The sequence below is a fragment of the Poeciliopsis prolifica genome, unplaced genomic scaffold (assembly GCF_027474105.1).
Source record: "Poeciliopsis prolifica strain line A6 unplaced genomic scaffold, Auburn_PproV2 SCAFFOLD033, whole genome shotgun sequence".
NCBI classification, from domain to species: Eukaryota; Metazoa; Chordata; class Actinopteri; order Cyprinodontiformes; family Poeciliidae; genus Poeciliopsis; species Poeciliopsis prolifica.
The window spans coordinates 3,294,255-3,319,533 of NW_026562408.1; the positions used below are offsets into that span (position 1 = coordinate 3,294,255).

At 35.3% G+C, this 25,279-nt stretch overlaps 1 protein-coding gene across 1 annotated transcript; it reads right to left on the reverse strand.

The window, feature by feature from the left end:
- Positions 1-2,218: 2,218 nt before the first annotated feature.
- On the reverse strand, positions 2,219-22,747 carry rad50 (RAD50 homolog, double strand break repair protein). The gene is made up of 28 exons (XM_055051646.1): positions 22,677-22,747; positions 21,040-21,173; positions 20,789-20,872; positions 20,260-20,411; positions 19,981-20,166; positions 19,661-19,865; positions 19,399-19,527; positions 18,401-18,566; positions 17,471-17,529; positions 17,123-17,257; positions 16,706-16,912; positions 16,253-16,435; positions 15,887-16,044; positions 15,624-15,799; positions 14,912-15,149; positions 13,355-13,544; positions 12,103-12,229; positions 11,382-11,575; positions 10,826-10,936; positions 10,399-10,491; positions 10,089-10,202; positions 9,292-9,419; positions 9,045-9,146; positions 8,592-8,714; positions 4,443-4,528; positions 4,133-4,275; positions 3,337-3,470; positions 2,219-2,420 (listed from the first exon to the last, which is right to left on the reverse strand). The coding sequence occupies exons 2-28, from the start codon at positions 21,166-21,168 to the stop codon at positions 2,234-2,236; spliced, it is 3,939 nt and encodes a 1,312-aa protein (XP_054907621.1). The 5' UTR covers positions 21,169-21,173; positions 22,677-22,747; the 3' UTR covers positions 2,219-2,233.
- Positions 22,748-25,279: the final 2,532 nt, after the last annotated feature.

Here is a 25,279-nt window from a genome sequence, read left to right on the forward strand (position 1 = left end):
CTGAACATGTTACATATGATGTGCTATAAGTCAAGGAAGAAGGGAATCCCTCCAGCAATGTAATAATTTCCCTACTTTGCATTCCTGTTTCATGCCTAGCAGTTGTTCCTAAGTCACAAGGACAGGACAAAATGCAAGATATATAGCACAATTAAGTTTATTTCACTCAAATCAAAAAGCACTTTACAAAGCAAACAAATCCAATTCATTGCAAATTTGTTTAATTCAGTTTATTCCAATACAGATAAATCCAACAATCAAATTAAAATAGAATATATAGTACAATTCCATCTGATCATCTGAAAGTACAGTCAGTATCTGCAGAATGTAAATGCCAATTTGTAAAACATTTTCTCCAAAACTCTTTTTAAGATCTATAACAAAACTGACAAATTGTACAGAACAAAGCATTTTTGCCCGAGAAGCCTGAGAAAGTCATGAGAAATAAGTTAATGTTCTCTAATGCTGATTTTAATCCTCTGAAATAAAATTACAATAAATAAATTGTCTTATGATAAATAAAAAATAAATAAGATGGAATATCTTAAAATAAAAACAACTTTTCAACTAAAATTCTACACAAAAGTTAAACAGCATTAAACTTATTTTTCTCATATCATGCTGCTCATTTTAGAAAATTTAAAAATGCAAATAAACCTTATAAGACACAATTACAATGGATTTGTAGATGCAGATAAACAAATGCCGAAAAGGTTCCATGTGCTGAAGTTACTGTCCCCTAAAGTTTTTGTTCTTGCTACATTTGCTGATGTTCTCCAGCAGAACAGTGATTGGCTTCGTTACAGTCGAGTTTTTCACCGTCTTCAGCACCTCTGCACAGTCGATCTGAATAACAAGAAATCCAGTTCATTCAAGCTGCACAAAAATGTTGCTCACCCTAATTTCTGCAGCTGCATCAGTCATTTTTGTTTTTGTAAGTTACTCCACTCTATTGACAAGGCTAAAACACACAATCTGTTGTTATATGAAAATCCAAAACTCCAAAACAAATAAAGAAACTTACATGTGTATTTTTGATGTATGTGCCCAGGTAGCGCACAAGTGATTGCTCTTCAGACTTCTCATGCTTAGACAGAATCATGTGCACTTTGCAAAAGAAGTCACTCTACATGGGAAGTAATTGAAAAGTATGTAAGTACATTTTCAACATTCTTGGAAGAAAATTTAAGTATGGTTCAGGTGATGAAGCACTCTTCTTACATTACAGCCGGCATCAACCAAATCCTCCACGTCCTCCACAAACAACTCCTAACACAAAGAGAAAATAAGTTTAGTCAAACATGCTGCCAACTTTTAATTTAGTCGTAAACTGTTGGAAAAAGGAAAACTAAAAAGAGAAAACTCACTTTGGTGAAATTCTTTTTTAAATTGTGAGCCTCCGCAATAATGTGGTTGAGGTTGAGGTGTGTGGGATCAGGTGAAGTAGGAGCAGGGATGACCAGCTGAGCCACAGCAAACACCAGCAGAAGTATCATCATCACCATGGTTGCTTGCAGGTTGAGGACGTCTCGATAGAGGCTCTGAAGTTGTCTTTGGTTGTTCAGCTGTGAGCTTGAAGTTGCTCTGACAAGGTGGTTGTTTTTATACAGCCTTTGTCCACGCCTCTAGTTGTTTCTTCGCTGCTAAAATGAGATGTCATCTGCAGTGATTATGAGATAAGTTGTGGTTTGACTATTTCTTTGAATTTGAACTTGTTAGCTGTTAAAGTGAAATATCTGAAATGAGTTTGTGTTAAAAAAAAATCATTCCAGCTTTTGTAATTCTGAAGATTTAATACCAAAATGTCAAACTTCTGAAGATGAAAAAAGAAAATATAAACTGCAATGTCTCAGATTTTGAAACACAAACTATCAATGCTTTCTATCTGAAAGCATTTGATCATTTAAAAATGTTCAATTCTTAACAAAGAAAGCATGTCAAATTTCTTTAATACAACTCTGCAATTGGTGCATCATGCAAAGACATGAAAGTCATTGATATACATGTATAACTTGTACTTCCAGTTTCTTACTTTGTGTTTTTGACATTTATTCAAAAAAATTGAAAAACTTTTTTTTTCAAGCTTTTGTTTGGATTATAGTTAACTATAAGAAAACTTAAATGGTTCACAACAAAGAGAGGATAAATAAAACACAGTGTGAATTTTACCAAATACAATCAAAGAATGAAATGCTACTGAAGACCTTTAACGCCATGAAACACAGTCAGTTTTTTAATGGAGATAAGACGAGAGAGAGGAGATGCTGCACTTGTTGATTTCAGAGTTCTGGTCCTGGTTCTTGCGGATTCGGTAGAAGTTCTCGATGTAGCTGGAGCGGCCCAGGAGCTCCACAAAGTCTTCATCGTGGGTGATGATGAGCAGCTGAAAATTGCGCTGACGAGAACGACTCTTGATGATTCTAGAGAGCACACCACAGAGATCCAAGCTTCAGTACAACATGCTGAATACTTGCAACTTTAAAAGCAATGCAATGTTGATAATCTCTAAGTCAAAAGACAAGGAAACAGTAATCAGTGATTACTTTGTTGAAAGATGATTAATGTTGCACAACTCTTATTCTACAGTCTTGCACATTTGCAATCTTAAAAAAAGTGTCTGTAAAAAGTTTCGCAATCAGAAAAGGTTGACACTTCAAAAGAAAAGTGCACGTGCAGTTTATCAAATCTAAATCATTCCGATATCAATTTGTGGTATTACTAAGCACAACCTGGATTTAACACTTGGTTTGTTCAAGTATTTAATCTGTTGTATTCAAAGAAATAGCAGTGAGTTTAAAAAACAGCCACCTCAAAATTGTAAAGGGATTTATTTTCATATCTGTTAAGACATTAAAGACACTTCCCATTACTTTCCAAATTAAATAAAAATAAAACCTTATTTAAACTGTTAACAAGTAACTAAAGGCAACATATTACAGTTTTAGCAATTATTTTGCTGAAAACACTCTAATGTCAATCATGTTGGTCTGGAATAAGGATGCTGCTCAATTAACTGTAAGCACTTTATAATGACTTGATGAGGGCTTCCTGCTCGTAAACCGGACTGCTATCACTTTGAACACAACTGTATACACCATCAGTTGTATGAATTTTCACTGCTGCTGAAGTCTTCACCTGATACACACTATAATGCAAATGCTAGGTGGAAAAAAATCACATGGACAAAATAAAGAGAGAAGAATGAAGAAAATGTGAGTTAATTTCAACCGATCCTGTCACTGCACACTGTTTGGCAGTTATTCTGAAGCTCTAATCACATTAACTACAGCTTCAGGTACGGATTTAGAGTTTTGCAAAAACATGAAAAGCACTGACTCTACAAGGGCATGTGCCAAGGACTCGATGTTTTCTCTGTCCAGGTTGGTGGTGGGCTCATCCAAGGCCAAGATCCCACAGTTCAGACAGAAAGTCTCTGCCAGGGCAAGACGGATGATCAGGGACGCCAACACCTGATTGGGAAAAAGAGGAACTGATATACAGAGCAGCTACACTGATACAACACAATGGTTCTGTTGCGCTTGAGCTGATTATATGCAAACTGATTGCAAGTCACAATTTTTGTTGACACTTAAGTTTAAATCCTACAGATTGGTACAGAGTAGAAAAATAATTATAAATATTAAACAGTCAAACACACAAACTATATGAGTGTGCTATGTGTTTCAAAGATAGAGTCTTTGTACTAATAACTTAAAACTTTCAAATCAAGATTTTATATTTCTTTCCACCTTGACCTATAAAGTGTCCAAACAAATCTTTTAATTAACTGAAAGGTGTAAATTTACAGGAAAGCTAGGTTTTAGGAAATGATAAGGAGTGTCTCAATTAATGCGAACCTAAATGTATGCCAAATATGGGCAATAAGGGAGTGAAGAAGAACGTCTCTTTAAATATCAAAGTATTTTGAATCTCCTGGACCACAATGGTGACAGCCTTTTGATGATGGATTTGTCATCTGCCGGTTTTTACTTGTATTCAATGCCTGCATTGTGACACACCAGCATAAATACATGGACAGCTACTGATTGACTGACAATGTTCTTGTGTACATTTTATACATGTATAACTTTTAGCCATGCCAGCACAAATACAGAATTGGTAATGTCAGCACCTTCTGGCCAGCACTGCAGCGTCCTCTCATATCCAGAGCTGTGTCTCCTTTCACCATAACTACTCTGTAGTTGTAAACCCTCCTCTTGACTTCAGCTGATGAATTTTCATCCACATCCGACCTGATCTCCACATACTCAATATCTGAAGCAGATATGAGACACAAGACGAAAGACTTAACAGAGGAAAATATTGGCGAGGAACTACTTTGTGTAAGTTTGAAAAAAAAAAAAAAAAAAAAAAAAAAATAAAATATATATATATATATATATATATATATATATATATATATATTCGTAAAAGAGAAGCACCTTGACCCCTATAGGTGCTGCGCCACAGGTCTCTGATAATTTTATTGATCTCATCCATCTTCATACTGTGGAACCTCATGATGGTTCTGTGGAAAGGAGAAAGAAAACAACGGGGAAACTCAATATTAAAGGGGATGCTTTTTTGCACTCTGTTTTTGTTAGATTGAAAATAGCAAAATAAGCTCAGAAAGACGTATCAAGTATATTGTCAATTATCTGTTTGTAAAATTAAATCCTCTCAACTCAAGATGACAAAAATGCACCATTATCAATTTCTACATATAAGTTAAACAAGTTCACTGCTGCAAATGTGACTTTCACATATCTTGGTTACAAAATGAAAACTGCAGCAACATCTTTTTTTTCATTCAATACTGATATGTTAGATGATATGTCTTTGTAAAAAAGATACGCAAATAGAAGACTGAATGCTGCCTTCCTGGATACCAAGAAATATTTTGTCTATTATCTAGCAACTTTATGAAAAAGTCCAGTGTGGTTAAAAGACGAGAGTGATAATCATACAAAACACGGTTTCTTCATATGACCATATATGGGGGGTAGATAAACCACAGAGAGTTGAAACTAGAAGGATTGGAGGACACCTTATCCAACAATCTGACCTACTGCCTTATGTACGCAGCTGCTTAGTCAGCAGATGCAATTACTGACTTCCTTGCAGAAACAGCATACATCTTCCAAAAAAGGAATTCTATGAATTCATCAGAAACTCAACAAAAGCAAATATGAGCAACTTAAGCTGGATTCTTGTATTAGGATGTTAGGAATGTTGTTATAGTTCCTGTTATCGTTAAATACATTTGTTATTTAAATATAAGAGTGATGCAGCTTTTAAAGTGTTCCCAATCGAAGCAGAAGTATGGTGCAGCACTATAAAAAATACTTAAGAAATACTACTGACTAGTACGGATCAATGAAATAGCGCCCCCTCCTCGCTTCATTTTCACAGACATGTTAAAATGTCCAGTGTGGTAAAATCTGATGTGTTTCACCCAAAAGCTCAAGTTTTGTCTCAACTATCCAATGGACTTTGGCTGATCAATAGGCATTGTTGCTAATTCCAGTTTTGCTTTTTCATTATTTGTCGGCCCACTTGAAGTCTATTTTGACTCAAAAGACAACATATGGTGTGATCTGTACCTCGAACTTAAAGAGTTCACCTTAAACATCTTTGTAATGTTGTTCAGGGCTCTTTATCTTTCTTCTCAATTTGCCATCAATTTTCTTCTAGACCTCTCTAGACCTTGGCTACAGTCCACTGAACTCTAAACTTCTCAATAATATGTGCAGCTTTAGTCACAAGAGCATCAACGTGCTTGAAGATTGCCTTATAGACTTTACCTTGAACATAATTGTCTATGATTTTCTTTCCAACATCCTGAGCCAGTTGTTCTTCACTTTCTATGGTTCATGTTCAGTATGGTACACATCATGTCATCAAACAGCACACTGACAACTTGTCACCCTGTAAGGAGGCTGACTCACTGATTACAAGTGTAATATTAATAAGAAGTCTCACTTTATATGCCAATGGTCAAATTATTTTCAGTTCCATAATGTTTGTTTAGCCGTTTCATTTGCTTTTTAAAAATTGTTTAGTTGAAGCCAATTTTAAAAGCAACATCTGATTTTTTCTTGTTAATTTTCAGTAAATTTTTCATTAGTACCGCTTTTATCAGTTATTTCAGTGACCATTGTGGGTCTTTAACAGCAACATTTAGTCCACGTGTATCAGTCAGTGACAGTGGTATAAGTGTCTTGTGCCTGCTGATGTGAACTAGGTCACAATACTGACGTAGAGAAGTACCAATGCAAACGATTTATCAGAATAGGAAAGGATGTGGTGTGCTCAAGTTCAGCCATTAGTTAAACTAATACAACACTAAAAATAAATCAAAGTAAAATATTATTTTGTGAACTCAACATTTATAATACACATCCACATATTAAAAACTAATAAAGTTCAGTAAACTAAGTTTGCAGAGGCTGTAACTCTGCAAACGTAGTGATATAGAAACACAGACAAGACATAAAAGTTAAAGGATATCTTCATGTCAAAATAATAAAACCCTCAAACAAAAAAATATAACATTGTAGCATCCTGCACAAATCACAAGTTTAAAGTAGTTTAACCTCCAACTAGAAAAGATGACTTAAAAATGTCGTATCTAGTCAACTAACTTTCATAAGAAGATCAAAGCATTTTCCGAGATTCAGAAAAATGCTCAAATTTGCCGCAGATTGTAAAAACCTTTCTCTTGGGTGCAATCTGGTGCTTCATTCTGTGACCCAATTACCTCTTTATTTAGTTTCAGTTTCCAAGGTAGTACTCAAAATGCTCTACGCAGGAACATGTAAAAGTGGTGAAGTGTGTGTATTACCAAAACACATCTGCGTCAAACAATAGAGGTTTTAAGATATAAGATATATTTGCTATTATGATATATTTGCTATTATTAACGGCTCTTTAAGTCTTTTGAAATCTAGAGCCCCTTAATTGTGGTGTTCATTTAGAAATTTGAATTATATTAAATGCAATAATTATAAATGTAATTATTCAATATGAAAAATGTATTTAAAAAAAGTAATAAATCTAAACAGTCACTACACTACGTACTTGATTTATGTCAGTTTTCAGTGACATTTTTAAGCATGTCTGATAGTGGAAGCTTTTACAAACTATATAAATAGTTTTTAGTTGGCCATTTAAACGGCCAACTGTAAAGTTTCATTCACAATTCTGCCACCAAATGTCCCATTTACCTTACATTTTTACATTAACTATCTCAACTTCAAACAGATTGCTTTGTATTCACACAGAAACTGTGACGTAAATGTATGGGCTGCAGAAAAAAGCTTTTTACGCTTGCTTTGCATCTTGATTAAACTGCACAATGATGCTCACAACCCACCCACAATGATGCTCACAACCCACACTCATGCATGGGTAAATTGTGTGATTGCTCATTTCTCAGATGTTATCAGAGTTTGCGAGTGCAAACCTCCTCATATGAGCTTCCTTACCAAAATTTACAAATTTGAGAGAACCTCATTCTTAGGAACACAATCTTACTGAGACTGACGACAAAGAGTGGCACAAGAAGCATTTAAATGAAGTCAGATAAGGAGGGAACAAAGAGTGTATGATGGCCAACTTTTTCCTCAGTTAGTAAATGCATTGTTGTATCTATCTTTTAAAATGTAAAACAAGATAATTCTGTTGCTCAAGTTTGATTAAACGAATATTTGAACATTTCTGAAATAAATATTTGACGTGACCTAATTTTTCTTGTGACTGTATACATCCAGAAAGCGACATTTAAATGTACATAGTCTTTCTCTTTATTTGTAGAATATAATTACCCTCCAAGTCTCATGACAAGCAGTCAGATATTCACAAGTTCATGTTGCATATTTTGGCAGTCAGAGGACAATGTCTAAATTTTGCTATGCAGAAAAAATTTACTTAGCTGTTAGCATTACCACTCAAACTTCTCCCATATTCTCAAACTGACTATGAATTAGTAGAGGTAAGATACTGGTAGAGAAGAAACTCAAACTGATGACTTAAAACCACGGTGAATAATACAAAAAGCCAATATATGCATCATGTTTCCCCCCAGAAAACTTACTAAGCACGGTGGTCGCAGAGCTAGGTGGTTCACCAGAGGGCAACCGGGTTCTTTGTATTAAAAAATGTTACATTGACAGGAAATATAAAAATATTACTTGGTAATTATGTTTCTGGAAGACAGTATTAACAGCGCTTAAACACACAACTATTGAATTAAAAAACAACAAACCAAAAAAAATAGTATTAAAATAAATATCAAAGCCATGCGCCTTGGCAGCATGTGTGAGATGCAAATGCAAACGCCACACATAATTCTTTGCTCACAAAGATATGTGGTTGCTGATATGTGCGACTTGGGAAACTGTCCAGGACGATATCACAAAATCTGGTCATTTTCTTTTGAAGAAAACATTTTAGACATGTAAAGTTCCACAGTGCAAGCAGTTTCAGCATTTCTCACACCTGATTAACATTTAACCGCAGTCACTGATGTTTAAAAGGTTGCCCACTGGTGGGCAAAAAAATGTAGTAATTCAAACAAATCAGTTACTTACTGATCAAGGGCTTTGTAATAGAGATTGAGGTCCTTAATGACTAACTCTGTGGTCCTCATGGTGATCATCTTGTTTTTGTAGCGCTCCTCAGCTTTGTCATACTGATCTTCTCTCAACTCTTTTCTGTAAAAATGTAATAAAAAAATAGACAAAAAAAGTTTTAAAACAATACTAATCTTGAAATAATTTAAAGAGTGATCTTTCTCTTTTTACAAATAGCAAATATTTTACCACTTAATGAGTACTTGTCTTGGAGCTATATCATGCTTTATCCAATAAATCTTCATAAGTAATTCCAGAAAAAAACAAGATGCAGTGCTACTCTACACTGAAGAATATCCAAGCTACTAAAGGAGCTTATATTTGGGTTCCACAGATGCAAACTAAGTGCTATGATGATAAACACTTCGGCTGATACTGTTTCAATTCAGTTTACATTTATGTCTGTTTTACCTGTAATGCAGAATCTCTTCTTCAAAGCCTTTCTGCCGACCGAGTGCGATGCTCCGGTTCTTCTTCAACTCTTCTAACTTATGTTCTGCATCACGACGTTCTCTAAAAAAAGAATAGAAAATAAAATAGAGAGGTTTGAATCACTACAAACTTTCCACTGAGGGGATAGTGACAAGTCTTGGCCTATCTTGAAGTGGTACTGTATTTGTTTTTCAACAGATTAATACAAATTGTGAAATGCTCTTACTGGCGCAGCTGCAACACCTGCATGTTGCCCATGTCTTTCAGAAGAGTTTGTCGTTTAGCTACAACCTCCTTCAGTTCCTCAACTCGTTTCCTTAATGTCAGATTGTCTTGTAACCAGCGCTCTTGTACCTGAAGAAATAACAAATATTCAAGAAACAAATACATAATAACAACACTGTTAAAGAAAAATATCTGAAGCGGAATGTTGCAGGCTCAATTCTGGTCTCCAGATTTTTTGTCAATTACATATTTCAACCAATTCTTTTATAGTTCTTGGAACCATGAGAAGAAAAAAACGTGTTTAAAGAATTCGAAATATAATTTCCAGCCTTCTGGAAATGAGCTTGTTATTGATTATTGATATTAGAAACAGAGATGGAACCATACTGTGCATGAAAGAGCTGTACTAAACAAACAGACAAAAACAAACTGATCATAGAGCTGACACTTTTTACTGCCTTTAATATGTCATATAAGTGATTACCATAATTAAATCAGAAATTGTCATGTACATTCTCAAGATAATCTAGGTCCTAAATTAACTTATATTTTTAGAAGGCTGCAAACATCTCCAATTCTAATTCTGCTGGAAGTCTTGTAGCAGACTGAACGCATTACAGATAAAAGCTTTATTTGAAGGGATGTGCATAAGACTGACATGAGGACTTTTAATCCACCAAGAAGTTGTATAAAAGGTCCACACTTTATTGCAATAGTCAAACATTCGTGTTCTTCTTTAACACTACCATACCTAAATAATAATATTAACAATAAAAATAATGAGCCAAAAGTCTGTACCTTTTGGGTATCTATGTCCTGACGGATGTTTCCCATCTCCTTACTAATTTTTTCTTTCTGCTTCTCAGCCTCATGGAGTTGAGTGTTGGTTTCTTGAAGCTCAGATTCCTTTTGCTGCAGCATGAATAAACAATTGTTTTATGCAGTAAAATTAAAACGGAAGAATGATTGTTAAGGTTTTTTATATATTAAAATAAAGACATAATTGCAATTACTTTTAAGGGAAAAGTAGTGAGTGATTACTGTGCTTTCAAAAAAACTAAGGTAAGAAATGTAAATGAATGTTAACCAAAATCAGTGAACACATTACCTCTTTATATTCCTCTCTTCCGTCATCCATGTATTTTTTAATATCTCGTTCCAAACTGGAGACAGACTTTACCCTCTCTTTTATGCCATTGATCTTTAAAAAACAGTGATTGCATTGTAAAACACACACTTGAAATGAAAACGGCTGAAAATATAGATGTGTTTTTGTGTTTGCTTAAAGTGTTAAAGATATTTAACTTGAGCAGCATGCGCAAGAGGTTAGAAGTGAAGTTTATCTTTTAGTACATAGTACATGATCAAGTCTTAAGGGAACGCAAAAAAACATTGGTAGGTGACATGACAGCATCACTAAAAGCAGAAAAGGATGAAACAGAAAGCAGTTTAGAATCTGCTTTGTACATCACGTGTTAGAGACAAACATCAACAGTTTGGAGATGACTGAGATGAGAGAATGAGTAAGCATCAACCTTCTCTTGGCCTTCTTCTTGTTTCTTTCTTTTATGCTCCATTAACTCTTGTTTCTCTTGTTGCAGCTTTTCCAAAGCAGAAGACAGAGGTGACAATTGTTCCTTTGCTTCCTGTATGAAAAAAATGTTGTCAAATATTACTGGAAAATCAATTTTTAATACACAAATGCCAAATTGTATTGTCACGAGAACAATATATCTGTTCTTTAGAAAACAACATTTACGCAGATCTTATACACGTTTCATTAAGCCAGTATTTCTGTATGAAATATGTTTTTAATAAAGAAATGGTCTGATATAATATTCTAACCTAAAACGTGGTGTTTTCGAAAGATACGTGAAAAATAATCATAATTAAAAGAAATAAACCTTAAAACATTAAACTGTGTGTATTATTCTATTTCATATGCTTGTCTTATGGAATTGAATTACTGAAAAGTAAAACTTTTCAATAATATTCAGATTTGTTGAATTGGTCTGTATGCACACTATGATGTGTTATTAAATTTGTGAAGAGTACATGAGAATAAAAAAACATGAATATTATAATAATTACCCTAATGTCTCTGGTTAAAGCCTGAATCTCTGCAGTAAAGTCAATACATTGCTCTTCCAGCTGCTGCTGTTTCTGCATGTCGCTGCTTAGCTGCAGCTTCTCTGCTCTTGTTTCATTTACAGCACTTTTCAGGATCTGAATCTGGTCCTGTTGGTCTTGGATCAGCTTACGTTTCAGCTCCATTTTGCTAGAGGCTGGAAGGAGACAGTGTCAGAGACAAAGTACAGAAATGCTAATGACAGAGTTGAATCAAAAGTGGGTCAACTTTGACTTGCAAGGCATAATGCTAATATGCAAAAAAGATTCATCAGGTTCTGCTTCAGAGTATTGTTTAAAAAATATATAGATTTAATTGGTATCAGCATGAGTGTACATTTCAAAGAGGATTTTTAACTAACACGTGTAAGCTAAATATCTTCTTCAGATACTAGAAAAACTATTATCAAAACTGTTCCTTTTTAAACATTACTCTTGGAATCTGTCAAAATGTTTTTCTTTTTAGTAAATTATGCAAAAAAATGTTTTTCATTATTTTGTTTTTATACTGTATTACACAATACTCTATAAAAAAAGTATGACTTTATTAAAACTGTGTGTGCGTGCTTGGGGTTAAGCTTTGAAATAGTAGTTGAAGTCAAGGCAATTAAGCTAATATTAAAAGCAAAACTAAAACATTAAAACTGTAATGCACTGTGGAAGTTAGTGAATGAGGAGAACCTACTGGTGTCCAGCTTGTGCTGGGTTTCTTGTTTCTCCTGACTGACTTGCTGAATGGTTCTACTCAGGTCTACTCCCTGGAGTTTAGCTGCCTGCTGAGCAATTTTTCTGTCCAGCTCTTTAAGGTCCATCTGCAAATTTACAAATATATGAGTTGGCACACATGACACGAAAGTCGGCATTTAAAATTGACAGCCCATATTTCAAACAAACACAGCTTGGGAAAATCATTTTAACACACAAAAAAATATATAAATATACACATTTAAGCCACGGCATTCTGACTGAGAGGTTGAATGAATGACACTCCTTTTCTTGTTGAGTTGCATATTCTTGTTGGAAAACCTGCTCTGTTAATGGACTGTATAATGGAAATGCAGTCAAACTTAGAACCAGTTTTGTTTCAACTGCATCAACGTCAAGCCCAGTCTATAAAAACTGGTTCAACGACGGCACCACTTTGCTGTTTTTTATTAAAGAATAGTGGTTTTTTATTAAAGAATAGTAGGTGGAAAACAACCCTACAAAATAAAACTTTGAAAATGTCAATAAAATAAGCTATGTTGAGCTTACCTTGAGAGAAAGGCAATGGGAATTTTTTGGCTACTCTATTTCTAGGACTGAAACAATTAATCTAACTAATCATAATGAAACTAATATTGAAATAAATAATTGTCAACTAATTTAGTAATCAAATAATTGTTAACTGGATATGCAAATTTAAAAAATGCTACTCGCAAGAATTATTACATCAAAACTGTACAAAAAAAATGCATTTAAGACAAAAACCTTTGTCTATAAATATGTTCTACTCAGGATTCATTGAGTAGCATAGTTTTAGCTTCACCCAGTTTAAATTCTGTGAAAGTAAAGTGTCCTATTAAGTACCTTTTGCTATCCAATTATTAACTTGGTTATTAAATTGCTTTTTCTATTTAAAAAAAACACAAAAGGCAAGATTCAAATTAAATGTTTAACATTATGAAGTGGATCTGTGGTGACTGGCTGGATGGGAAAATCAACCTGATCTAAAAAGACTCAAATAACAACTTCAGTTACAGACACCTCATATTAATCTTGGTTGAGTCTCAGAAGGATCAGATCTGCCCTTGTAGCAAAAGACTGTCATGTAATGTAGACGAAAGGCTAGAATGTTTATATTAGTTGTTGAGGAGATTAGCTGGGCGTCTGTCAGAAATGTGCATGAACCAGTGAAAAGCTAAGGCGATGAGAAGATGCAGAGGGAACAGTGGTACCAAGTATCTGTCCATGAGAGAGATGTCTTGCAGACAGGCCTTGGCTGTTTCCTCCTCAGACATTAAGGTACCAAGCAGCGTCTCCTGTTCTTCTACTTCTGCCTTGAGCCTCTCGATTTCTCTGTTCACAGTCTGAAGTCGGTTTCTCAGCTCAGGCAACTCCTTCTCCTGAAACTGTACAATGGCCTGTCTGCAAAAATAAATAAATTAGTTAAAAAAGAAGGTTGTAGTATTTTTTTCAAACTTTAATATCTTCTCAAATTAGCAGCATATTTCAGAGATACAGCTGAGTAACAGGTAAGTTGCAGTTGTGTCTTGACAATGACAGAATAATGGGCAGACAGGTTGGAGATGATAGAAAGGCAAAGAGAACTCAAATAATCACTCTTCACAACCAAGGGGTGAGAAAGTAAGGTAAGGTCATTTTAGTTAAAGAACATTTTCAGCAGCAAGGCAGTTCAAAGTGATTACAGTGCCATCTATTGCAGTTTTCTTCTGCAATAGAAGAAAACTACACCAGATGCAGACATGATTCTCACAAATTTAACATAACAATATGGACAATAACAGCAGAAAAATGTTGACTGATCCAATGGGTCTTGATTTCATCCATAAAACATTGGGATATTTTCCCTTTCCACCAGGAAGAAAAATCAATCAAACCCCACAGGATAAATCAGTCCTATTGCGGACCAGGCCCATCTCTTTATACCTCAGATAATCTCAACTTGGTATATTGAACATCACAGAGAGTTCACTGTATTTCAGTGGTCTCCACTTTCACCTGTTTCCAATCCAGCTGTGCAGCTTTGGGAAGATGTAGGAGATTAGCATCATAGATGTGCATCTGACCAAAATGCAAAAACGTTTTTAAAAACTTGTTGAATCAATCAACCACAAGGAGTTAACACAACAATGATCCAAACCAGTTTTTAGCAAGATCTACCTCATCAGAAGTTCAGGAAGTGTGTGCATCTTTTAGTTTTATCAGTAGCCAGAAAAATCTAACACAACAAAATAATTTATACAAAAAAAAGAAACTGCTGGGTCATTGCGTAAGAACACAATTCAATTAGTCTTATGAGGTAAAACTTACATCCAATGAGAATTTAGCTCCATCTAGTGGAACTAGCTGGAACTTTACTAACTCTGCTGGCCAATCTACTTGGTTTTATTAAAACCTAAATTAGTTTGAAGACTGTTTTCAACTATAATACCTTCCTGTGAAAAAATAGTCATGAAAAACTATGATGAAAATGAAGCTTAAAGACAGAAATTGTTAGTTTCATTTCACTACATTGATGAGGCTGATGAATATGGCAAAAATAAATATTTTGTGTTCCTTTCTATTCTATAATTTTATGGACCAACCAAAACAGAATGGAGAAAGCAGAATTAAAAGTCTGTAACTGCATCACTAATAATACTTTTAAGAAAAATATTCATCTCTGCATCTGTAGGTGAAAAGATTATGAATTCATTAATTTCTTTGAAGCAATAAAAAAATTACAGCTTTACAGCTTCATTTATATATATATATTTTTTAAATCATCATACCTCACAGGTTTGAGTGCCATCATTTCATCCCTCTTCCTCTCCTTCCTCTTCAGGTCCTGCTCTGTGTTCTTCAGTTTGTCAGGCACCAGCCGTAGCTTGGACTGCATGTCGCTGATAACTTCCTGCAGGTCAGACTCTGAAGGAAAGGTCCGCTGGCACACAGGGCAGCAGGGCTCCCTCTCCTCTGTCAGCTGGCTGATGAACTGAGTGTACACTGCTGTGGCTCCTGCTAACATGGCTTTATCAGGACAGGTGGAAAAAGAGAAAACATAACATATTTACACAACAGTGGTAAATGCACACACTTTTTTTCAGAGCAGGGACTTGGCTGCCACCACTGCAGTTGGTTAGGAAATTTAAAAGGCAAATGAGATACACAGGTCGGGGGAAACTTATAGATATCGGCCTGATTTGGGGAATGGCTGAAAAAAAGATAAACTGACAGTCTGCAGAAAGTACCAGGACTGGACTGCAGAGGATTGAGAGAAAGACATGAACAGCTATATAAAGATCAAAACATTGACATTTGAGCCATTGCCTGCAAACTACTTTCATTTAAATCTAATCAGGAACTTTGGGTTCTTCCTCCAAAGTCTAGGGAAAACAAGTCTCAGCAACCTCCAAAAGTTGATAAAACAAGTATGAGCCACCATCCCTACAATAAATAAACTGTTTAGTGTAGATGTGTAAATTTCAGCTCATGTCCAGTTACCTCTTTGTTTGGATACTTTCTCCAGATCTTCCTGCAGCCTTCCCAAATCTTGCTCCAGATCCTGACTGCCACACAAGCTGAAGAACTTCTCTTCATCGCTGCTTAGTTGTTGTTCCTTCTTCCGCAACTCAGCAGCAATATGGCTTTTGTTCTGCTCACTTGATGCCAAGTCCTTACTGAGATTCATTAGAACAGGAACATATAGGTTTCCAAACTCTTAAACTCGAATAGGTTTTTCATTTAATAAAATAAACCCCACTCACTTTAATTTGGCAAGTTTGTCCCTTGTGCTATTGATTTCCTTGGACTTGGAATAGATCCAGTCTTCCAGTTCTCTCTTGTTGGGAAAATGACCCAGGAGGGACATGAGATCCTCGCCGTGACGAGCCTTGGTTTTCCGTACCTGCTCCTCTTTCTCTGTCTGGAAAGGTGAAGAGGAAGCATGAGAAGAGAACAAAAGATAACAGCAACAACATTTGAAAAAAGAGAAAGACCAAGAAGAATGTAGTGAAAATAGAAGATTAAAAATGGTTTGATTTGAACAGCTCACTTTGATTTAATTAAGCAACAAGCACAGAAAAAGAAATGAAAGGACTGAAACTATGTTGCAATGGGTAATAATTTCATACTTTATCTTTCTTCAACATGTCCATCTGCGTGCGTGCAGTTGTGTGTGTGTTAAGAATCTGCATCTCTTGATCGAGTCGTCTCTGCGCCCGGTCAAGCTCAGTCTTTTCTCTCTGGAGTTCCTCAATCTCAGTCTTCAGACCTTCGACATTGGAGCTCTGAACGGCACGTTCCAGCTCACGCTCCTGATGGGAAAAACCAGCACACAGAATGGAGCTGACAAATTCATACAAAATCTTTATGTATACCCAAATAAAAAACTGGGAAATGGTCTGAAAAAAAAAAAAAAAACTAACTGTAATGAGAATAATACGACAGCAGTTCTCAAAAATCTAAAGCTGTTGATTATTTTTTCAAGTAATACAAGACAAAAGTTGTAGTGCAGTCACTTATCAGAAGATAAAAAATTACTTAAGAAGTGTGTCATCAAAGTGTGTAAATATGAGGGATCTTACATTTTTGACCAATTCATTTTCCAGCTCTTGCAATCGATTGGACGACCCTTCGAGTTTCTGCAGATCTGCCCTGATGTTCCTCAGTTCCTGCTGCTTCTTTCCCTGCATGTCCCTCTTCAGCTCTACGGTTCTCTCCAGGCCAGTCTTCTTATCCCTCATTTCATCGATAGACTGCTGCTTCTGTTGCTCCTTTTCCTGCAGATCTGCCTACAACACAATAAACAAAACTGTCAAAATTCTATTTATTTCAAATTTCAAATTTAAGTAAAGTTAGATATTTTACTTGTCAAACATTATTTAGTTTCATAAGCAAAGTTATCAAACATTAATTATCAAAAAACACAGCAGGAAGTACAAAGGTTATTGGTCCAAAAAATTGGACAGGAGTGTTATGGTTTCAGTCCAAGTATTTCTTACTATAATCTGACTGAGTGTCTCTTTCTCCTGCTCCAGTCTTTGTGAGACGTGACGATGAAAGCTTTCAAGCTGCAGGGAGGTGAAGGGGGGGCGGTCGTAACCCTCCATCTCCAGATGGGATGACAAAGAGCGAACCTGTGAGATGCAGAGGATGAGCGAGAAACCAAGGAAAGCTGTTGTTTTCTTGGAGCTTTTGTTTAATTACAATACCAGAATCAATTAAGATTATCAAAAGTTCCTAAACCCTGTAATGTAATGCAACATTTTTTAACTCGCAGTGGAAACGCCAACTATCTTTCATTGTCAGCAAGTCAGTATAAGAGTTCATTTCTCTATTCTTCCTCTCACCAGAGTGTCGCGGCTCTTGACGTTCTGAGTATGGCGATCAGCTTCCAGCTGAAGACGACCTGAGACGAAAATAAACTTTCATCAGTTATTGCAAAGGTTTTACTTAGGCTTACTCAAAGCAACAAACTCAAAGCAGTTCCGTATGAAATTCATGTGGCTTATATGCCGGAGCAATTATCCTGCATGTTGAAGGAGAAACTAAGAATGAGACAAGGGAATTGGTCTTCAACACCTACAGCGTCTCCCAAAAGCATCCACAAACACTGAAATGATCAAAATTATCTTTTTTTCTCTATTTTGCATTTTATTCAATTAAAAATAAAACTGTAGTGTATTGTATTGGGGTTTTATGTGATGAAAAAACACAAATTTCACATATTTATGAATGTGTGGACAGAACACATACATCTTTTTCAAAAATGTACAAATTAAAACTGACTAATGTAGCTTGTTTTTGTTTTCACCACCTTTTATTGTGATGCCACTAAATAAAATCTACTGCAACCAATTCCCTCCAGAAGGCAATCAGATCAATATCTTTGGACGAGAAAGGAAGTCAATCAAAACAATGTTGAAAACTTCACAGTTTAGTTTAACTTTGATCAGTCACATGTAAAATCTAAAGAACGTTAAAAACACAACTATTCAACAATAACAACCAAATACCTAACACATAAAATCCATGAATGTAGCTTTAAACCAACACTTTTTTGATGCCAGGCAACAGCCATGTCACCATTCAGCCACAGAAAATCATTGTAAACAAAAGCTAATAAAGAAAACAAAATATGAATAATTGACTCTTCCATCTAAAAATAGAAAGCTTAAAAGCCAGAGCAGGCCTACAAGTAAAAAATATCAATCTATACCTTCAATCATCTTTTTAAAATCAACCTCTTTAGGGATTGTTTTAATTTACATTTTTATTACCTTGCTCGACCAAGAGTTCGGCCTTCACTCTGTTGAGTCTCTGACATTCCCGACCGGCTCTCTCCAGCTCTCTCTGGCAGTCTGTCAACCTGCGCTCCTTCTCCTTCACTGTCCTCTGGTGGTTCTGGTAAATTTCTTGTAGCTCCTCATCTGAACCCTGAAACACCTGCACCACAGATGTTCACTGGTTGAAAGTGAATCTCTACATGAACAAGCACAGCTCAGCATTTTTATTCAGCTAACAATGGTCTCAATAAAACAAAACATAATTCTAATGTGTGTGTGTGTGTATTACAGCTCTAACAGTTTGAAAAGTTTTGAAAACGTATGACAGAAAAAACTACATTTTTTAGAAGCGTTGCAATTATTCCTCTGTAATACATAGCCATCAAAGAAGAAAAAACAATTTCACATTTATGGCAAGTGAGAGACTCAGACTGTTCTATTTCGCCAACATTTGTTGAGTAAAATTAACAATTAAATAAAAGAGATAATTGCAGTCCAAAATGCAAAGCAAAACATACACTTCAAAGGTTCAACAAAACTCGCACAGTAAATGATCAGACGTTTGTAAAGCTAAATGAATAAAGAAGAAAATAAAAGCAATGGGTTTGCAGAAGATCACAGAACCTCAACTGACTGAATGTGGCATTTAGATTATGTCACAATATCTTTACTTTGGAATATTGTTGACATTTCCTAAAATTCCACAAACTCATATCATCATATTGCACTCCCTCAATATTTGTTTGCAAAACAAAATAGAATAGAGGAAAGATAGGCAGCTTTAGTGATGTAGCACTTGGTGGAACAAAAGCTCTCCTTGCATAGCCTGTAGTTAAATCTTATTTATGGTTTATGAAGTGAAAAATATTTTATGTTAAGATACACTTGTTGAATCTGTATGAATTCACCACACCAGCTGCAACTCTCCAGTGCGCTCACAATAAAACTGATATTTCTTTTTAGTTATCAATATTTAAGTACAGTTGCTTTACCTGTTCCATGGTTTCCTCCAGCTCTTTGTTGTCCTCCTCCATCTGTTTCTTCCTGCTGTCCAAAGCCTTAATGTCATTGTCCAACTTCATTACCTTCCCCAGTTTCTGGTCGAACTCCATCAGTCGATTCTGACAAAAAATTAAGTAAACTGATTAAAAGGGAAGAATACTGACCAATCCTCCATGTGGACTGACCGTTAACTCTCATTTATGCTGATTGCTATTTCTGTTAGTTTCAGTTTAAAATGAACAATTCACACACCTCGAGCGGCTCAATCTGGTTCTCCGTCTGTTGGACACTGTCTTTGGAGGCCATCAGCTGAGCCTCCTTGGTGGCCACAGTCTCTCTGATCTGCTGAGCCTTCTCCTTGTTTTGCTTCAGGTAGCGTAACTCCACTTGGCATTCTTTGACTGTCTGACTCTGTTTGATGCGCAGCTGACGCATTGTCTCCAGTGCCTTAATATATCTACACAATGTAAATAGTAATGATTAATTATATTGTGTTACTTGTGCTATTGTGATGTGTTATGAAGATTGGAAGCTTAGTCATTCAATGAAACAGAAATATCAGCTGGACTCACTTGGTTGCAGCAAAGATGGAGTCAAATTTGTCTTTGAGTGCTTTGCCCTCACTAAGTGGCCAGTTGGAATCTTCTTGGTGACAAAAGATGACATGATTCAGCACCGGCTTGGATACTCCTAAAGCAGAAATCATCTCCCGATCCAGCTCACCACACTTAGAAGAAAGGCTTACTTTTTCACCATCTCTGGGAGAATTAAAACAGGAGACCAACGTTCTCATTATAAAAGTTTTCAAACACTAAGTAAAAGACTGCAATAGGTTTTTAAAAGTGTCTTACTTTATTCTAGTAATGACCTGCTCTAAGCTTTTGAATGAATAGTTCTTTGCTTTCTGTGTGCAGGACATTGAGCGCTGAATGGTGACTTTCTCCCCATTCACATCTGAAAACAAGAGTCGAATCTGAGCTCGTACGTCGGTCTCATGGGCATCCTGCAATGGCACATGATCACTTTAAAAATACAAAAATAAATTAGCAGCAACAGACAACATCATCTGACAAGCCAGAAGAGAATTAATTTATTTCAAGAAATGTTATTCTGGGAAATCCAAAAATGTAACCTTCATCTTTAATTACTTTTTTCTTCAAAAATCTTAAATAATCCTAAAATGACTTTAGGGAAATTTATAAAAAACAACATATTTGTCTTTAAAAATAATTTGAATCAAATCTGGATTTTGAGAAATCTAAATGTAATTAGATTTGAGGCAATGACTAATAAGATCTTAAATGAATAATTAATGATAGTACTTTACAGCTAAATTTAAAAATCCTCTCTAAAAAAATGATGAAATATTCATCGTCAAACCTTTGGATCATGAACAAAAGCTCCTCCTTTAGATCCAGGGGGAAGTTCTCCCGATGTGGCATACTTTAGGCATTCAATAATAGTCTGACAACACAAAAACATGTGAATCATATTGTATAAAGAGATTACAAACTATTGCAAAACATACCAAATGTATTTGGTAAACTTCTGCTTAGCTATCCTCTTTTGCGGAGCTTTAAAATAAACCATAGCCATGCTTAATAGTTAGGATTATCTTCATGTTTTCTTACCGTTTTCCCTGCTCCATTTGGTCCCACCAGAACAGTCAAAGGAGTAAAAAAGGAAATGATTTGTTTGTCTTTATCCTCAATCCCAAAACTCCTCACACCAAGGATGCTCATTTTGTCTATCTTTGACATTTTTGCTTTATGAAAGAGAGAAAGAACAAAGGCACTTAAAGTATAAGACAAATGCTTTAAAGATGAAAAAATCTTGACCCATGGAAGGATCAGCTAAAAGACAATTAAAACTAGTTATTAACTTAATGTTAATAACTAGTAATAGCTGTGGGTCTCTTTTGTTTATTTACTTATGACAAAAGTTTAAAAAAAAACATTACAACGCTGAAATGCCCCAGTCAGGCTTTTTATTGCCAATTGTGATTTCTAGTGTCTAATGTGTTGATTATAACTTTTGTCACACATAAGAGAAAAAATAATGTGGAGTAGTTTTGAATTACTTACAATTAAGGCATTGAAAAATTTGTTTCAATCATGCATCAAAACATACACCCCTAGTATTTTGAGTTTTAATGCAAATATAGAAAAGAAAAATACATTTTAGAATATTTAATAGGGTCATTAAAAATGAGTCAATCAAAAGAAATTTGAACCATCCTCATCAGAGGATAATTGATTGGCGTAACTAATAATATAAAGTACAGCAATACTGTATTGAATTTCCTATATTTATTGTACACAATATCTGAAAAATATAAACAATAAAATATTCTTCACAAAACAGCTCCTCTTGAGAAGAGGGACAAAACAAAAGCAACAATGTGCTCTCATGGCACATCGTTACTGAATTTTCTTTTTACTCACTAGTTTGTCACAACCTTCAGTTCTGTGTCAACTCTGTCAGATGGACTTTATGTTGGTTTTTGTTTTAAATATTATTTCTTCTGTGTCTCGAGAAGCATTTGTCTGTAAAACTGAGCAAAAATTTCACTAATAGGGTCATTAAAATAATTTTATATTTATTTTTGTCAGATAGTGATGACAAAGTTTTGGGTCAGGTTCTTTAAAAATGTAATTTAGAAAAAAACGTTGCAACTGGGAGCCTGCATCTTGGCATCTTTTCATTTTCAAAACATTATTTACATTCATATTTAAATACATGAGCTTGAGGAATAATTTTTGGGGGAAATGTAAAGCCATGAGTGACTTCTCAATAATCACTGTTGTAGTAAAATAAATAATAGTTTCATGCACCTTTTCTTTTAATAATTGTCTAATCAGTTTCTACATGAAAGAGACTATTTCATGCTTTATCACCAGATTTATCACGTCGTAAATTTTGCAAAGTAATAAACACAGAGCCTTTGAAGTCAACACACGTGTTCATTTTAGACGTTAAAAGCTTGAATTTAACAATAAAATTACGAATTAAATATTACACAACTCTGCTCGACACAATTTCAGAAAGTTACTTTGTTTTCAACTGAGTTTCGAGTTTTCGTTAGTGAATTCACAACAAGCTAAAAATATTTACATGTTAGCTAACAACGAAGTTTTTGCGGGACTTCTGCTTTGCGGTTTAACAGAAAACAAAACGCATTTCGAACTACTAAGCCGTCTTGACATACAATAATACGGTTAAAAAGAAAGCTCCCTGAACATATAGATAAACAATTCAACCCGATTACCTTCGACAGTGGCTGCACTTATGGCCAAAGTGGAAACTACAGTTTTCGCGCTGGAGGGGAAGTGACGTGAGATTATTTGCTCACTTCCGGTCTATAGAACGCCCATTCAAACAACGTTTTTTCCTTTTTTAAAATTTTTTTGCAAACGTAATCGGTTATAAAATGAAATTGTTATATATTTTTATAAATACCGTTTTTTTTATCTGACTTTGAAAGTTAAATAAAAAGGTAGCATTAATTCAACTTGAAATCTGTTAACTTGTTTTTCATTTAGTGTGTAATCGTCATGCTGATAAGATGGCTTGCTCTTTTCCTCCTTTTTCTCGTTCTTTATTTTCTTCTTTCTTTCTTGGATTTTTGCAACTGAATTTGGACTTGATTCAAAAATTATTTCTGAATATGAAAATCACACACATGAACTTCATATCACATTATTCAAGGCCTGTGTGAACAATGATTGTCATCTTTGTTTTTGACCTGCAGGACGCCAGTGGAAATCAGACGACTATTGGGCAGAGAGAGAGAAGACGAGGCGTATGGAACTGAGATTAGGGACTTTGAATGTGAAGCTCAGTCGGTGAAAGTGATGCAGAGAAGGAAGGTGGATACACTTTCCTTCTATGAGAGTAGATTGAAGACAGCAATGCTTAAGTTTAGAATCAAGGTTTATGTTGTTCAACAATAGTGTAGATGGAAAAAAATGGGTTATGAGCAACAGAGAGTGTCGAAGAGAGCTAAAGATGAGGTGCATGTATAATGAGGTGCATGAGCAATAATTCAAACTGTAAGACAGTGGTGTCAGGTGTAATGTGTGATAAAATATGAAATGAAAGGTAAACAAGACAATGGAGGGACAGCAATATTGCATGGTAGAGTCAATGCAAAAGAGAAAAAGGAAGCAACACCATGTGTCGCATAACACGAAATGTTTAATTTTTCTTTTGAATATGATCAAGAATGAGTACATCAGAGAAATAGCTCATGTTAGTTGTTTTGGAGATGAAGTCACAGAGACTGAACAGAGATGCTTGGGACATATTCCGAGGAGAGACAATGATTATATCAACAGAACAATACTGAGATTGGGGTCGTAGGGTAAGAGGCCAAGAGTAAGACTGAAAAGGAGATTGATGAATGTGGCCAAAGAGGACATGAAGTTATTTTATGTGAGGTTAGAATGATTAATGGCAAATTTTGGCTTTGTAAAGGAAAAGCTGACAAAGAAGAAAATCTGAAAGTGGACTGAATCTATTTGTCTTTCTAAATAAACTGACTTAAGCTGCATCAATCTAGTGTCTTTTTGTGAAGTCCAGAACTAACCATCGACAATGCCATGTTAGCTAAACGTTGTCACATCTTTGACCACAAGATGGCCCTGTTACTTCAAAAATGTTATTGCTTTAAAAAACATATTATACTGAAGCTCCCTCTCTTTATTGCTCAGCATGCCAATGATGAATATTCTATAAATAGTACCTTTGACACGCTTGGTCACCGGTGTATTTTTACCTAAGAGCCAATATGATGGTGGCCTAATTTTTCTTAACAGGCATTTCAAAGGCTAAAATCTATTTTTTCATAGAGAACAATAGTACAATTCTCCAACATTGAGAGAACTCTTTTTATTTTATTGTTGATTCTGTAACTTTCCATCCAGTTGGGTGCAATCTGCAGATGTCATTCACTGTAGTTCCAAATACATTCTCAATCTCCAAAAGCATTCTGTATTGCGGTGTGTTTATCCATTGTTATAGCACAGATGCCACTGCTTGCACACACAGACTAAGAATTGCTACTGTTGACAACATTATGATGACTCTGGTATATCCAACCAAACGTGAACAGGCTGAGCTGACAATTGATGTCTGACATGGAGCAATACCAAAATATTTATTTTAGGATAAAATGCAACCAATCCTGATGACTGGCTTCATGGGACAGGACAAATAAGTGCTGCCTATTCTTTGTGGCCTCTTTTGTCAGGAAACTGGTGAGATAGCCACCTTTGTGCCTTTTGTGCTGATATCAATCCCATAATTTATCCCATAAATCCACATATTCACAAAATGTTTTGAGTAGTGACCTTTCAGTTTTTAGATGTTGCTCACATGCTGCTCCCTCCAGAACAGGTCCAGAACCTTTCAGGACTCTTCTTTCTTCCAAAATTAGACCTTGTTACGACAACATAAAACAATTATTGGGAAAAAAAATGAAAGGATTATATTCAAATCGCCATTTAGGATTTGTTCAACCATTGTGTTTTAGAAAAAAGGTTGGGAGCAATCATTAGTTACCTTAAAGAATATTGGATTACAATTGGGGTTATTAAAGAAGGGAGAGGAGTTGCAGTAAGAATAGCTTGACCTGGACAATATTTTTTCAAGAATCATCAACGTTTAAACGTGTATAATGAGGTGCATGAGCAATAATTCAAACTGTAAGACAGTGGAGAGTTTTAGTGTGTGTTTGTTATTGTCTGCACAAGAGGGGATAAATCTTGATGGAAAAAAGAAGGAAGGAGAGGTTATGTGTGCAGGGGAAAGGGTGGGGGTGTTTAGGAAACTGAAGATCATAACATCATACATCCATAGGGACCTGTAGGC